The following is a 17,420-nucleotide window of genomic DNA, read 5'->3' as shown; positions in this document are numbered from 1 at the left end:
CCAAGAACTCAAATGTCAATTCGGTGTTGAAGGGTAGGAATTCAATGGTATGTTCAGTCAGCAATATTGATAATGACATCACAAAGTATGTCCCCATGGCAGGGATAGCTGTTCAAGTACAGAGACATAGACTCTACTCAGCGTGAAAAATATATTCTTATTTATTCTTATATATTCTTATTTATTCTTCATTATTCACTTGAATATTGTACTCAGAGTTCTGGTTTCTATGATGACCTTCTATGAGAATGGTAACCATGTGCAGAGCGCTAGAAAGGAATAAGTGAGGACAGGGTGGGCTGGCTCAAAGATGAAATGTGTCCAAAGGTCAAGACGTTACCAATGAATTTGCTTTAGTTTGTCTTTATAATTGTATAATTTGTCACAACTGTTCAGATGCCGATCCCAATTTCGTCACTGTTCCAAATCAGATTAAGTGTGTGAAAAAGAGAGAAGCAGAATGCCATGCAGCCAAACCTTATAAATGACTGTGACCGAGACAGGGATGTTGCCAAAGATCTATGCAGCGTGGCAATGTTGCTATCCTGACTCCCCGTCCTACACTGTGGCCCACACATTTTCAACTTAATATTGTCTTTAATCTATTCTTTTCCAGTGGGAGGGAGGCATCAAGTGTTTAAAAAAAATATATTGATCAATCTCTTTCTGTTTGTTGTAGCATTAGTTACATTTATTGTCTATTTACATGAAATTAGTTATATAAATATAATACATCATCTTGAGAAAAAGCAACCGTGCACACCAGAGTCATGATAAACACAGGTTAGATCAGGAGCCTAGAAAATCACCGTGCACGAGACGACGTCTGGTAAAATCACACAGAATGTTCAGCCGTCAGCCTCCTTCTCCAGCTCAGGAGGATCTACAGTCCACACGTCTGGCAGCTCACACCCCCCCAGTGGTGAAGCACCACTAGGGCAGCTGGGTGGCTTTGGTCAGCGAGCTCTGCTGCTCAAGCAGGTCCAGATAAAAACACGTTTGTCAGGTACAAACAAACTACATCAGGAAGAATTAGTTCTTGACTCCAAGATAGTCGAGTAGTGATCATGTTCATCCTTTTAATCTCTGTAATCCATGATATGATGAAAACACCTTCCGGTAACTGAATCTTACTTGTATCCTGACTTCAATCATCATGGAAGTCTTTTCTTTTCCGCTCAGACAAATTATTTTCTCACGCTTTATTAGGCTAGTATTTCTGTGTGATTCATTTTGTAAAGGGCATTAACTGTCAATGCATGTTGTTGAAAGTGTGACCTTGTGACCTCTCGCATCGGCATAAAATTATTTGAAATAAATAAAGCTGTCCATCATCATTAAAATGATCCCCGTCTACTACTTCTATAACCCAGTTTGAATCATGATGTCAAGTTTGGTTGTGATATCATGAGGCTATCTTCAGTGTCCAGGTTCTGGTTGGGATTCAGCCCAGGCATCGTTGATGATGATGAGTGCAGGACTGGCCGCCTGCTGACTGGTCTCATATATTACATCCTGCTCTGCTGGCTTGGCGAAGACTCGCGGCGTGTTGAGGTTGTAGACTCCAGCCTGGAGGAAACAAGCTTTCAGGGCCAGAACCAGAACCTGCTGAGGCTGGAGCTGGAGCTTGTACCGAGTCTGTCCCACCCAGGTAAAAGCACTATGGACCTCCACGGACTCCGAGCTGAAAGAAAGCATCAGGTTTAGAAACAAGGCACAGGATTTAACAGCAGAACACTAGGGAATAATATCTGTACTAGACATCTGTGAATCTCACCTGGAGGTTTTGTGCCGTAGGTCAATCATCACATCAACTTGAGTCAGGGAACAGTTGGACAGCGTCAGGGAAACTGGCACCATGCAGGTACTGAACAGATATTTAAAACAAGTAAGGGGTTGATGCAACTCACACTCAACTTCAATGTGATTTATTGATACGCTTATTTCTGCCATGCGCACTCATGTACTGCTACACCATCTATAGGGCCCGCCCCCACTTGTCTCTGGGTGTCATCATAAATGGCACATAAATCCACAAACTTGCTCATAAATATAAACTGCTTCTGTCACAAAAGCAAATGCGTGTGTGAATGTATTTCTCTGACCTGTGCTGCACAAATGAATGGCTGAACATCTCAGAATAGTGCATGTTGGTCTTGATGAGTTGGGAGAGCTCTGCCGTGGGAAGGACGGGTGGAGGTGGGAGCTCAGATTTGAACTTGAACAGCACCATCTCCTGAACCTCCTGCCAGGAAATATATGCAAATGATCAGTCTGCATTTTTGGTTGATGAAGCAACGATTTCTTTTTTTTTTTTTTTTTTCTTGCCAAACCTCTTTGGGAGCCAAAGATGTGGCCTCTTTCCCAAGGGTCTGTAGTGCCACATGAAGCTGTCCTTCCAAGATTAGCTGCTTGTTGTCTTCGACCACATATGCCTGCAACACAGCAAATAATGGCTTGGATTTCTCTTGCGGAACTAGTTAACACAAACAGTTCAGTTCACAGTGCGTCTAATGTTGCGTCTACCTTCCAGATCACAATGATGTTGAGATCCAACTCTTTACATTTCTTCACTATATGGTTAAGGTCAGATGTTCGCTCCCCTTCAGGGACAGAAGTCCAATGCTTGTTGCCGCTGGAGGACACGTCATCTCGCTGTGAGTCAGGTGACCTACAAGCACGAAAGAAGAAATCTCCGCAGGGCGTCGCTGAGCTGATGATCTGCAGCGATGAGAGGAGTGGTATGAAGTGAAAGGTCACATGAGCTTTAAACAAGTAATAGATCATGGTTGATTTTGATTGTCTCACGCCACATTTAAAAAAAATGCATGACCATTTGCATACCCGCTCATTTCCTAGATTCAGGTCGGCAAACGTGTATTTCTTTTTGGTTCCTGAGGAAGACAGTCAGACAACAATATGAGACCACCATTTGCATAAAAAATTTTTTTTTTGGCTCAAGCTGACATGTCATACGGAGGTACCTGGTCTGCAAGGTGTCGCCCTAAAACACAGTTTGGCTCTTTCTCTGCTGGTCAGTTTACAATCTGGAAAGCATGAGACAAACGCAAAGCAAGTGAGACTTTACCCATCGAACCAATGGATTCCCATAGGATACAAACCTTTCTCCTTAGCTGGGTTGATACATTTTTCGAGGCGCCATTGTTTGCTGCTGCTCGAAACCTGAATAATATGGAACTCTCGCACCCCAGCTTCACTCTGAAAGACCAGATTGATAAATATTTATTTGAGTGACCATCATCTACTCTTCCAAATCTCTTCATCAAACTCGATGTCAGATTTGAGCCATAATGTTTTCCTCTTAACCTCTTCCGAACTGGAGGAAAATTCAGTACCATCCAACCAATCTTCATGGAAGCTAAAATGCTATCTCTCTGTAGCATGAAATGGAGGTTAACACGACTCACCGTATTGATATTTTCAACGTCTAAGAAGACCAGAGTTCCACTGGTACCCTGATCGTCCAGACTCTGATGAGGGGAAATGCTGCTGCGACAGGCCGACGCCTGCACACTGAGTGAGCGGCTGGCGCAGATGAACACTGTGTGACGCAACACTCGATGACTTACGTGAGGAGAGAAAAAAAGGTCAGAAATATTCAAATGCTCAACAAGATTACTTTTGTTTACACTGTTGTAATGACTAAGGAACTGCTTAGATTTCTACCTGACTTTTGTGTTTTTCTCTGTACTCTCATAGTAAAAGAGAAAGTTGATTTCATGGACTCCCTCTTGGTCTGGTCCTCTGAGCCACAGGGGGAGTTGTGTGGACTCTCCTGGTTCCAGAGTGCTACCATTGATTGGAATGTCCATCACACCTGAGAGCTGGCTGAAGTCCTCTTCAGAAACCAACATCTCTGCGGCCACTGAACCAGCAGCGGAGCCATGCGGCGAGACTAGGGTTTTATAGGCAGAGCAACTCTCTGCAGAGGTTGGGCTGAGTGGCGTGATTGGAGTTGTGGCTTCATTGCCAAAGGTGAAGAACTCAGGATGTGTTGACGCCACCCTCAGGCCACACATGGAAACACTGCTAACGTTACAGAACTCCACGTAAGCTTTCCTGATCTCTCCACACAGAAGAGCAGTGGGGAACTGCAGAAAGAACACCTGCGACACACAGGCAAATAGCATCTGAAATGATTTTTTTGTACGTTTTGAAAACAAGCATAAAAGTATAGAGTTATTGGGGACATATTCTCTGCAGATGTGATCAATGGTACAGTAAAACTAACATTGACCTGAGTAATGTCCAATGCAATCATAGAAATATCTTAAGTCTCAGAGACATTAATGTACATTTTAGTGGTGGGGGTGAAAGATATTTTGAGTATATGGTACCTCCAAAAGGGGCATGGGAGGCGTTATGACTGGATCTAAACGATGATCTGGTCCATGTCGAACCAACATCTTGTCCTCTTTGGTCTGGTTGAGTCGCGGGCCTTTAACGTTCAAGTCCTGTTTTCCACGCACGACAATTATGTCCGTCTTCTGCTGTCCAGCTGAATGTTTAAAAAAATAAAAAATAAACACACCACTCAGCAATGGAGATTAAATCATGGCTGTATCATGACTCAATAAAGATAAACGGAAAATATTCATTTACCATCAGTGCTGGCAGTGGACTCTCCAGTCAGTGCAGCAGCCAGGTCGTACACAACACCTGTAACATTAAGCTGGCCGGTTCTGTGCGGCAGGAGTCTGAGTCTCGCCTAAGGTTAAAGGTCACATGTTTCAGCAAAATATTACACGATTCCATTTTGATTTTTAAATAAATTCTTTTTCCATAACGCCTGCCCATCATCGACTTCAATAAGTAAATTGCAGTGTGTGTCATCATCCGATTACCTGCCACTTTGTTTAACCTTTCCAGATCCAAGCTTTTTGTGAGTTTTGTTTTTTGCTATTTGGGATGGGAATTACCAAGAAGGCGCGATAACCTAGCTATGTCCTGTAAGTTTTTTCAAAGAAGAATGCTCGTTTGTGGTCAATTATTATTAATAATGCTGTAATCAATAATAATGCTCTTACTAAAATATGTCTGATTCCCAATGACATATGGAGGTGGAGACGATATTGTACATAATGTATGTACACTGGACTCATTCTCAAAATCTGAACTGAATGCTCTAACCTGTTCGCATTCAGTAGTCGTTGTTGCATGAGTCTTGTGTCTTTGTACGTACTTGTGTTCCTACCTTCTTATTTGGTGCGAGAAGTGTATATAAATGTGGCTAGTTGATCAACATTTTAAAGAACGTATCATGGTGCTGAAAGGCAAAAATGAAATGTCCACATATTGTATGTAGACAGGGGGACCCACGAGTTTAGCAATAAAAGATAAATTCTAGGGAAAAAAGGTTTCATATTTGATCACATCACAGAGCCAAAGAACCGGGTGTGGACAACAATTTTCCAGGAAAGACTAAAGTCAGGCGACAAGCTGAACGGGACAGGTCAGTATACACAGCGGTGTGCAAATAGTCGCTTTAAAATCGAAGACAGGAACTTTCGAACAATCGGACACCATGAATATTATGAATACATGTTCATACTGCAAACAAAACAGTGAAAAGTGGATAAGACCCTGATCCTATCAGGTGGTCTTATTTGTGTGTGGAGACAGACAGACAGATAACACATTTACCCCTGACTACATTTTAGAAGTGCTCACCCTCTACGAACAGAGCCTTTTCTGTCGGGGCTTCTCCACCAGAACTGCCTGCTGTGTTTCTAAACACGTGTACCTCCACCTTTATAACTCGTTGTTAAATGATTGCATCCATGTAATATCTTCTTCAAACCTCTTAGTTCTAACTCACTGTGGGTTTAGCTGTCCACCTTCGTAGTTGAGCAAGTGCAAACACTCTTAGCTGCTCTGCCTGTAAAGGACTTCTAAAAAGTTCTACATAAAAAGAGCTTCATTTCTGGAGACATAGGAAAATAGCTAAAACCTGAACTGAATCTTCTTGGCATTGTCAGATATTCATGCGAAAACACTTCATTTCATTTTTGATGAGCATACTGAGGCATGAGTGAAAATAACAATCAACTTATAAGAAAAAGGGGAATTTTGCATATTAATTATATTTACATATTATTAATTCAAATGTAATGAGCAAATACAAGTATGAGTTTTGTCATGTAATAAGAGCACTGAATTGCCTTGGGTGAAATGATATACAAGGTATGCCACACAACAAAGCAATGAGATCAACTGAATTTTACCACTACACAAGAGTAAGGTTATATTACCGTTCGGGTTTCCTCTGGACCCAATTGAAACTCCTCAATGATCTCAGTGGTGACAACTTCATCTACCCGTTTCATCTGCAAGAATTCAGAAGATAAAAAATAAAAATCATTAACATCTGTATCCATGTAATTTATTGTAGAGGAAATCTTACTGTCTCCTCTCGAGTCTCCTCATTGGTTACGATTTCCCCCAATGATTCTGTTAATGACTCTCCTTCTGACACTTTGGTGCTGAACTTCCAGAGGAGTGAGAGCTTGGACAAGAGCAAAGGAACCTTTAAAGGATTCCTAAACATTACCTCCACGATAATTGGCTCTGTGGTGGGAGAAAGATAGGATTATGTTTCTGAACTGCTAAATTAAATATGATTTGTCTGCAATACTTAAAAAAAAAAAAAGATCGTACCCTCCACTACAGCCAGCGGGTGTCGCAAATTATCAGTCTGCTCGTGTAAACAGCATTGTGATGGTTGAAAAGTCACTGGAAGGACACCTCTGTTGACAGCAATCAATAACTGCTCCTCGAGCTTGGCCCACATGGCTGCTACATCCTGGTCATACTCCTGGTCCAGAGACACATGAGTAGCTGCCTGCTTTTCTCCTGCAAGGTACAGATTACCAGGATCATTACGGGCAAGACATATTGCTCTTAGCCTTGCAAGTTGTGTTCAATAAGTGCCAACCTTTTTAGTATTCAGAGGACATGAATACAAAAGTGGCATAGTCGTTTTTATAATTTCAGTGGGGTGACATTCGTTTTTTAAGTAAACCAAAAACGCATTAAAATGCATCAGAGAAATCAATCTCAGAAACAATTGCAGTCAGAACATCCACTTCAAATTTCTCTAGCAAGCATATCTTAACAAAGCACTTGCATTTGGGTGAAATACAGGATGTCCTCCCCTTCATTTAAGTAGTTTTTACATTATGAACAAGTACCTTCTGCAAGACGCCGTTCATGTCCAAAATAGACTCTTGTTGCTAAGCTGTGGATGCAGGGCAAGGGGAGCTGAGGTAGAGAGTCTTCATTCTCGCCCACTACGCTCTGTAAAAAAAAAAAAAATATAATAATAATGTCAGTCCCCGGATGCAAAAAAAACAAAAACACAAAATAGAGAAGAATCAGAATTTGAATTCACAACTAATCTTTCAATGAGTTGGCGCCTATTCCTGATTGCATAATCTTATATATTTACATTTTAAACAGGTCTCAAATGTGTTCTTGGTGAGGTGAACCCCAAATGAGTGATTTATTGTCACTTCAAGAGTAAGATTGTTTACCTTGTAAACGTAAAGATACTCTCGGAGAAAGCCTCCCTGTTGTGTGGAAGTCTGTCTGCTGTCGTTAGACAGGATCTGTTTGAACGCTGTCACAGCGTTCTCAGGCTGCCGAAGAGTGAAGGACTGACGGCCGATGGTGAAATTGATATGATCCTCTGCCAGAGACCAAGATCTCCCCTTATATACGTGCATAGCTTGGCAGTAGCAGCGCAGTGCATGCCTCCTCTGGACCAAGAAAACACACAGAGACAAGAGAATGACGTGTGAGCTCTTGGAATTGCACATTACACTCACTCACCTGGCCTGCTTTGCTGAAACGATGACCGGCAAGGATCATGTGAAAGGCGAACTTGCGCAGCATGCGACTACGCATGTTAATGAAGCAGTGGGCAGCTTGTTCCAAAAGAAGAGCACTACGGAGGTCAGAATCCTGAAATGGAGCCAGAATCAGTATAGGTGAACATTAGAGAGTATTTTGTCACTTTTCTGTCTCCTCACCTCACTGGTCATCTTAATAAGCAGAGTTGCAGCATCTGAGTATTTGCCTTGACTTTTCAGTATCTCAGCACTGAGCAAAGCACAACGTTCTGCCAGAACCATGTTCCTGTGGAGTACAGACACTGAAACTGTTGAGCTTGTAATCATTTTTGGAAATTTATTGATAGACGCAAGTAAATGTTTTTGAGTAAATGGTGGCTAAACCCAATGGTCAAATATCTGTTGGTGTACAAACCGTGATTCTCAATAACAGTCAGGTGAGTTACCAACAGATCACAAATTACAGAAGAGATTTCATCATACTAAATATATATTTAAGGGTAAGGGTGTATATATTTGGACACCTTTTCTAGGGATGCTCCGATCAGGATCTTTGCTGCCGATACCGATCAGCCAGAATGCCGATCACCACAGATCACCAATACCAATCACATGGATTGACAATGAATTTGTAATCAAAATGATGAGACCTTCTGTGTGCATAATGTGAAAAAATGAACTTTAAATCATTTTAATACAGACACGTTTTAAATACCTCCTCAAGGTGGCAAAAAAATAGAAAAACCCTGCTGAATGCAGCAGTTACTCGGTCAAAAGGACAATTGAAAAACATTTAATTTGATGTGAGACGTCGCAGGTGAATATCTAGAGACTGTGCTATGTCCGTGAAATATTTACACACTGGCCGCTTGTAGCACGACTCAGAGACAGACAGCACTGCATTTATGAAAGTTTCCACTCGTGATGTTTCCAAACGTTTCAGATCCAGGTGGCTAACGAACGCTGCACCTGACTCAAAAAAAAAGCTCTGTTTACATCTCCGGATAAACAACACCTGGAAAAGGCTGCTCATCTAGCTCTGTGAAATTAATAATTATTTCTTATCATGCCCAATGTCACACTCTGACTGGCGGGTGTTGCTAAGCGTCAGCTGTGCTAACAGCCTGCTGCCGAGGAACCAGCGGTCTCACTTTCATGAGCCCAAAAAACTCTCCATGCTCCATAGAGTGGTGGTTCTTTAAATGCTGTGTTTAATTTGAAGGCGCTTCCCTGCACAGTACTTTCCTGTGCATGTGCTGCAGGATGCAAACTTTACATGACATATTGAGAAAAACCTCCACAGCAGACATGGCTGCTCAGTGAGCGACGAGCAGGGAGGAGCGGACGCATCACAGCCAGCGGGGCTTCATGAGAGTGCCGGCTGCTGCACGTGATCAGTTGTTGTGATCGTGACCAATCGATCGGAGCACCCCTAACCTTTTCAGCTATAAGTAGTGTGCACATAGAGTATAAGAAAAGAAAATGAACCATTTACTTACTTGCAAACATCTCTGTATGTCTGGATAGCTTTGTCCATGTAGTGAGCTGGGTATGGTCTTGGAGCTCCGGCCTGTAGAAATGCTGACACAGCAGCCATTTCCTGCAAAACATAATGAAACAAAAAAAACAGCTGGGTGAAACCAACTGACGGTTGGGGAACAAGTACATGAGCCGTTCTCACCAGAGCACCGGCAGCATACAACATAGCTTGGTCAGACAAGAAATCTTTCTTTGCCGTGTGGTAGCAGTTGTAAGCCAGGTCATAGTGCTGAACCAGGAAGCACAGGTCAGCCATCTTCCTGATTTGCAATTCTGGAGCCTCAGGAGGGTAGCTGCAATTTTCATAGCAATCAATAAATGGTGAATGACAAATGCTATCTCAGATCAAGAGGAAGTGCCACTCACAGAAGTCCAAATGTGCTTTTAGGTTCACTGATGCTCTTCTCTGGAGCTTTCCCTCCACCAAACCATTTCTTGGTTGCTGTGAAGAGCGATCGACTCAAACCCTTTCTGGATACGAGCTGCAGATTTAAATATAGCTTGAGTGAGATTAGGCAAATCATATCCAATTCTGGTTGTGGAATTATTGGCAACATCCTGAAAAAAATAAATTCTAGTGTATTACAATTGCACTGACTACAATAATAAACATGGAGGCTTTAATTCCGCACTGATGCATGTGTCTGTGGATATTGGACCTGGTCATTGAGCTGTCGGATGTTCTTCTCGATGTGTGGCAGCAGGCCTCGGAAGGTGAACTCTTGAATAAACTGCCTGATGTGGTCGTGATCATTCAGGGTCAGACAGGCGCCATGGCTGCCTCCTGCTGCAGTCTGACCTTCTGGATCTTTAATGCCTTTCTTGAGGTCAGTGGTGAGGGACTGAAGACTTGCTGAACTGGTCACACTGTCCAGCTGGAGAGGATGACTTTCCAGGCTGTTGGACATTCCATCTAAATAACGTAATACAAGTGAAAACAAGCGTCAATCACAATAGCGATGCTTATCCTCCGGACTAGATTTTCATGAAATTGACTGGTAACTGACCAGTATCTGCTAAGTGATGGCCATCAGTCAGGTCTGACTTGTTGACATCATTTTCAACAGTAGCGTTAGTCACAGATGATGCCTGATCATCACATGAGTCCTGCAGACAGATAGCAGAAAATGAAGCACATACTTCCCATCCTATAATCTATGGTCAAGCTCTTAACTCTGTAATTTAAGAGTTATCAAGAGGAAAAAAATCGAAAAAATATTGACTATGAGATAGATAGTAGTGATGGGTCCTGGAACAGTGATGCGCGCGTGCCGAGCTCACAGAGCAATCCCTGCGTCGGTGCGCGTACCGCTTTAAGCCAATCAGGTGACTGCGTCGACTCGGCAAAAACATGCCGAACTGTGTTTATAATGAGGCGCATCTGTCAACAGGATGTAACTGCTGAAACAATCTAATCTCACTGTTCCATGTGAATGTCTTTGTGGATCTAAGGGGCAGCTTCAAGGGAAACGCAAGTTGTCTGCAATGTGGGACCATTTTGATCTCCCATCGGAGAATAATGTATTTATTTCAATCTTTACCCAATTTGTCTCAGATTTTCGACTTGTCTTGTTCCATTCTAATTCAAATTTATTTCAAGGTATAATGTAATTTAGAAAATTTCAAAACATTAGAATACTTTTTGAATAAAACTTTTGAATAAAAACAGTTTTTTTCACATTATGATACATTTTCACATTATTTAAAGTTATGGAATAATAATGACTTAAATGATATTATTATATACAGTTAGTCATAAGTCAATGTAAATTCAATCTGTCAAGTCGGTTGCCTGCAGGGATTTTTAATGTCCAGCAGGTGTCAGTATTCAGTGACACAGTATAAACACCAATATGGGCACAGTGTGTCACTGTGTCGAAACACTTTATGATGGCTCATTTGCCCATGCTACTAGATAGCTTTGGTGGGTGGATTTCCATTGTGGCAGAAATTGAGAAGTACTTCACTCCATTTCATTTCACTAGAAATTTACAGGTGCAATACTTAAGTTAAGAGTCAGACAGTTTTCAATACAACATTGAATGTTTAAGTGTGCTGGAATAGAGTTTTATGCAAGAATGCGGAAGACACTTTTCAGAGGTGGGTCCCAGAAAACGTCATGAAACTACCTACCTGGCTATGCAGGTCATTTCTGTGCACATACTGACTCCACGGGTCTGGAATCTGTTCATCTTGTTCATCTGATAATGTTCTAGAGTTCATTTTCAACAGATAACATCCCTGAGGACCGTATTTCTGCTTCATGTCTTCATACAGAGAGTCAGCCCTGGCGAGGGAAGAAGGACAAAGATCAAGCACTGAACAAAGATCCTCCTAACATATCACAAACACAACAGTGAGAACATCCTTTGGAAAACATTCCTCAATTTGTCAAAGTTTACCTCTGCTCATCTCCTTCGCTCATATCATGTAGCAACACATAGTACTTGAGTGTATTGGGAATGAACCACTTAGGGTTGGTGTATTCTCCACTGTGTTGGATCCGGTGCTGCTCCTGAGAAAGCTTGAGGAACTGCTCCAACGGGACGGTCTCAGTAGAGGACACTACAAGGAGACCTTTCAAGGCGTCAAGGGAAAAAAAGCAACCAAACAAAGCAGCTTGAACTTGCTTAATAGCACAATTGTCATTCTGGAAATAATCATTTTAATCCATTACGTAGTTAAAAGACAAATACGGAACTAAGAATCTAAAATATTAATACCAACAGTTTCCACAGTGTCCTCATTCTGTAATAAAAGAACTACACTTTGCACTTAATGCAAAGATGCATTAGCCAAAAGTCAGCGTTTTATCTCATGACCAGGAAGCACAGAAAGAGGCTATTAAGTTGGCACCCACGAGTCTATTGCGATGTGGAGTTTTCCACTGAGGGCTTCAGGCGCATGTCTGACTTACTTCTCAGTGGTTATTTGAAGAAAAAGCCTTCTATTTGGCTTCATTGGTTTCACTAATTGCTACCACTGGATTTGCTAGACAAGGGCCAAGCACCTCCAAGACTGAGATGATGGTCGTCCAAAAGAAATCAACAATGCAAACAGCGAATGACGTATTTTCACCAGAAGCTATGGTTAAAATCATAACTCATTTTGAAGGATACAAGCGAGGTAGTGATTAAGGAACTCATGTTCAGAGGCAGGCATGGTCTGAAGGAATTTCTCCCTATAGGCTTCAAACCAGGGTGTCGTTGCTGCAAAGAAAATCATAGCGAAAAAGTGAGACTCTGAATGCTACAGCACATTGTGAACATGGCTGTTAGCTCCACGTGATCATACGGCCATAAACACATTCACAATTGGATCAAAATCACAGAGTAAAATCATTGCACCACAAAACACCACCTGATTTGGCACCATCTCGACGAGCAAGACCAGCTTGAAGTAAAAAAAAAAAACAGGAACTAGAATATAAATGCTTTGTGTGTGAAACAGCAGTTGCTCATTTCCCTACAATGTCTCTATAAAACACGCCAATTGTTGTATTTCTCACACCATTGATTGAGTCTGCAAGGTTCCAAACTGTGAAAGTGAGAGTTTTGTTTTCAAATCAATGAAAGGCCTTGCATATTTACAACCCCTAAATATTGACTGTGTGCAATGTATTTACACATTAGGTATCTTACCCCACGTCCTTCATAAAAGTTATCTTACATTTCAGTTCATACAAAGTTAAGACCCAGTGTGATGCAAACCACCATGAGTCATATCGAACAAAAACTCTGTCAGTGCAACACATAAACAAAAGTCCACATGGCACAGACGCGCAGAGGGAATGAGCCCACATTAAAATGTGGATATGGCTCACCTTGCTGCCTCACTGTTAAACAAAATGTTAACATTGTTGTTGTTACATGATATGAGTACAGCTCACACCACTTTGACAAGTTCTAGCCCACAACAACCACGAAGAGTTTGAATAGCTCAAATGAAAAGGATGGCTGTCCAATCATTGTATTACTGAGTTTGCACCCAAAATCCAGTTTAAGATGAACCACTAGTCATTTGATTTTTTTTTTCCTCCCAGATGGAAGATTGGATTTAAAACATTGGAGTGAAGGATTGTTGAAGCAGCCCATTTATATCACAGCAGCAGTGCTCAGACAAATCACGATCAAATTGGACAGAGAGTAAAAGTAATAGTACTACAGATGGCTCTACAGCTGATATAATGACAATTATGGACAGAGAAAACAAAACAGAGGTAGAGAAAGATCTGTTTGGGAATCTACCACCAACACAAGAGAGAGAAAAGACAGGAATCCCCCATAAGGAATGTGTAGATGCTGGGTACTAGATGAAGGAGGAGCTGAGGACACCCAGCAGAGGACAGTGATACCTGTGAAGTGCTTGGAGCTGCTGACTTCTGATAGAGTTTCTTTCCAGGCATTGAACCAAGGACTGCTAGCTTTAAGAGAGTGATCTGACAGGTGAAAGCAGACAGTTGCGACTTATGTTAATGAGATGTCTTCAGAAGCATTTACACATGACCACAAGAGAAAAAAAAACAGGGAGGCAATGAGTTATAGGTTTTGGTTAAAAAAAACAATTATAACAGAAGTCATTCAACAATACATACTATATAGCTGTAGTTGACAAGGTAGCTACAAATACAGCCATTCTTTCAAAATAAATGTTAAAACCAATACATGAATAATTTTCAAAGCATCAGTGTAACAGTTCAAACCACCCACGAAGAACAGCGAGCACCGTACACAAATAACAAGTTCATAATCTGCAATTCAAGATCACCAAAAGAAAGTTTTTAAAGTGTCAGTATTATGAGATAATTAGTTAATAAGAAACAGCAAAAGTATTAAGACTAAGTTTGAAGTCTTCACATAGTCACATGGCCGTAATGGACCTGACAGAGATTCTAGCGAAGGCTGACAAAAAAAACGAAAAAAAACAATCCAAACAACTCAAGAGAACATTGTCATGGATAGATTTTCATTAACCGACATTAGGAAATCTAATGTCAAAGAAAATGATAACAAGATGCTTACCAAACATTCATCCATGCAAGTGTATAAAAAACATAAAAGAGAAGACATCATGAATGTTATTCACATAAAGAGTATCCAGAATTCTGCATTAAATTTCACACGTTTTACTCAAATGAGGAGAACATATGGGAATTCAACATCCACAACCCGTAGGACTATAAACAACAAGCAGAGGAAATAACAATTTAAAACTGTTCACACCGTGTTCTTTCAACAAAACTGCGGATACTTTATGTATCACCAAGCACCATATGAAAGGTTGGCCTCACTTCTCAGGGATAAATATAGACAATATTTGTCTGCTTTTTTACCAAATTTGGACTGTCCCTGCTCCCGGTGATCCAAATCAAACTCAAGCATTAGTGACTACAAAAATGCATTTAAAACAAATTAGTATATACAAATTAATGAATTCAAAACACAGTGACATTAGAAAGACTGATCTAACACCAACTGTTAAATGCAATCATACATTCTATGTATTGGCCATTGTTACACTGGTCAGTACGCACCTTACAGTGTGCTATAGAAATGATGAACATCAATGCCAAGACTTCTACATTTGAAATTATAAATACATTTGGAAAAAAAACAGAAGCAACAGATGATTAGAAAAATCTAAGACAGCACAACACCTGGAACATTACATAGGAGTTGGTTATAATTATAGCCACTTAAAAGGTATTAAATTAAATGTACTAAATTAAAACAAAACCTAACACCAATAAAAAGACCAATAAAAAGTATTTCCTTTAAAAATCAGACTGCATTTTAGATCATGTTTTGGATTACATCCTCATTGTGACAACATGTATCTGCTTGCAACTGAGTTTAGAGAGGTCAGGTGACTTCTTTTTTGTTGGTTTTATCTTATATTCATTAACATGTGCAAACCGGCAGCACACAGAATGAGGGGAAGGGAATCTGTTGTCACTTCTCACAAGAGAATGTTTTAAGCCTTTCTATGAAGGCATAAAACAAAACCGAAATATCCGCTCTGAATGACGGATGAATATACAAGGGGTGGACAAAATAATGGAAACACCTTAAAGCTTTTTTAGCTTCAAGGAGTTTCCATTATTTTGTCCAACCCCTGTATATTGTCAGACGAAGCTCCTTCCCTTGCACCAGGGTTGGGAGAAAATGAGAAAGATTCAAGTTGGCTTACCATTAAAATTGAGGTCATAGTCTCCAGTCGAGATTGCAGTGGCCACAGCACCTTCTTGAGGCTGACAGGACAACACAACTTCATTGAGCACTCGGCGTTGGGCTGGGGTGAGGGTGGCAGGCGATGAGCTTGGGGTTGTCACGATATTGTTGACACAAATCCGCAGGTTTTTTACAACCTGGATTTGATTGTTAGGGTCCCGGATGTGACCTTGAATAGCAAAGATAGGAAGTTGAGCCAAACAGCAGATCACAGTCCTTCTATGAATAGGTAACACATCACGGAGAGTAGAAGCAGTAGTCATTCCAATTTGGTCGCAGAAAAAATATCTTGTTGTCCAAAAAAATCTTTACTTCCGGGAAATTCAAATAGATGGATATTTGGCTAAAACACAGTATTTTTGTAAATACTGTTCAAAATATGACCATCACCTTAAGAGAAGATTTTTGCTGTTGGTGCATAGTAAGCTGCTGGGCATGAATAGCTGGTGCAACATACATATATACGCATAGAGGATGCATGGGCTTTCACCATAAGTGGAGCAGTAATAATGATTAGTAATGTCTATTAAAATTAAAATATATGGGCATGTCAGCTCTGGATTCCTTGGACCAGACCCAAAAATATGTGGGTGCAGTTCCAGTGCCTAACTAGCTACTTTCATGTTCAACTTCTGTTTTTACTTTTTACGATGTCTAGTTTGGTTTTATTAGTACAATCTGCTCCTCTGTGTTGATTTAATTCTGTAAAGCAATGTATATTTCCTTGTACATGCGAATGTTGCTTGGTATCAGTCAAAGTAAAAGTGGTACGAGATGGAATCATGACAAAAGGGAATGGCCCAGGCTAAGACAGTGTTATGATTTTAATCTGCATCAACATGTAGTTTGCTCTTTTGTGGGTAATGATCAGCAGAGGCCATCAAGGACTGCAGCTGGAATATCTGAGTGGACCATAGTGACAAAAGGGTCTGGAAAACCCAGAATCAGTAAGAAATTTCAGTTATTTGAGTAGGTTTGAGTGTGTACGTACAGCTTATTGAAAACATTACATCACAATATCAAAACTTAATATCTTAGATAGGTACATAGATATGACTTCCTATTTCATATTTAAATGGATGTATCGCTGTCATCTTACGGACCATATCCTGACAGTGATCAGCTGGTTAGGGCAACCATGGGGAACTCCTCCTGCTGAGGTGTCACTAGGCCTTTCAACTGCAGAAATGGGACTTCTTCATTTGTAAACACCGACTTACTCAGTCTCTCTGTTAGCATATTAGCTCCAGCTAAGCTACATTGTCAAGCGCGACTCCCGATGACAGCTTGTGAACAGAAACTCGGCGAGTTCGCGGTTGAGACTCTTGACAGTCACCGGACCATTCACAGTCCTGTAAAACCTCTTACCTTCGGATGTTAGTCTGCAGAAAGGTCGCAACAGTTCGGCGAAATTCAGATTGTTCTTGCGAGTCACTCTCTCCGCTTCTTCACTGCATAGAATAGCCACCATGGGGACGAAGGAGTCCTGGACGAACTCATGCACGGATTGAACACACTGGGCCATTTTAGACCGAACCACACGACAGCAGCTAACTTAAACAACCGGGTTACAGTTTGACAAACTCCGGCTGTTTCATTGCTGAAGACAACTCCTTGGATATTAGCAGACGGCAGCCATGTTGAACTGGAATACCAACTTCCGGTGTAGTGAGCGGTCAGGTGACGCCTGACACCGGAGGCATGCACATGATGTTTTTGGACGTTTGTAAATTTGCAGAAATGTTTTTCAAATAAAATGGTAAAATATATATTATATGTT

General features: G+C 41.1%; 1 protein-coding gene across 3 annotated transcripts; it reads right to left on the bottom strand.

The window, feature by feature from the left end:
• Positions 1-237: 237 nt before the first annotated feature.
• On the bottom strand, positions 238-17,296 carry trappc8 (trafficking protein particle complex subunit 8). 3 transcript variants are annotated; one of them, XM_053853213.1, is made up of 30 exons: positions 17,009-17,296; positions 15,600-15,809; positions 13,765-13,848; positions 12,530-12,619; positions 11,813-11,987; positions 11,544-11,697; positions 10,418-10,517; positions 10,070-10,323; positions 9,777-9,892; positions 9,553-9,703; positions 9,371-9,471; positions 8,052-8,157; positions 7,852-7,983; positions 7,554-7,778; positions 7,212-7,317; positions 6,679-6,873; positions 6,425-6,588; positions 6,273-6,347; positions 4,624-4,729; positions 4,359-4,519; positions 3,688-4,127; positions 3,429-3,585; positions 3,123-3,219; positions 2,985-3,047; positions 2,845-2,894; positions 2,527-2,721; positions 2,334-2,435; positions 2,106-2,245; positions 1,778-1,867; positions 238-1,684 (listed from the first exon to the last, which is right to left on the bottom strand). In XM_053853213.1, the coding sequence occupies exons 1-30, from the start codon at positions 17,163-17,165 to the stop codon at positions 1,420-1,422; spliced, it is 4,461 nt and encodes a 1,486-aa protein (XP_053709188.1). In that variant the 5' UTR covers positions 17,166-17,296; the 3' UTR covers positions 238-1,419. The 3 variants fall into 3 exon arrangements, with proteins under 3 accessions (XP_053709188.1, XP_053709189.1, XP_053709190.1); XM_053853214.1 differs by having other exon boundaries at positions 13,765-13,833; XM_053853215.1 differs by lacking the exon at positions 13,765-13,848.
• Between the last annotated feature and the right edge of the window lie 124 nt (positions 17,297-17,420).

Source organism: Synchiropus splendidus, chromosome 1 (genome assembly GCF_027744825.2).
Source record: "Synchiropus splendidus isolate RoL2022-P1 chromosome 1, RoL_Sspl_1.0, whole genome shotgun sequence".
Classification (NCBI taxonomy): domain Eukaryota; kingdom Metazoa; phylum Chordata; class Actinopteri; order Syngnathiformes; family Callionymidae; genus Synchiropus; species Synchiropus splendidus.
Note: the sequence above shows the minus strand (reverse complement) of the source record. Positions and strands in the feature narration are given on the sequence as shown.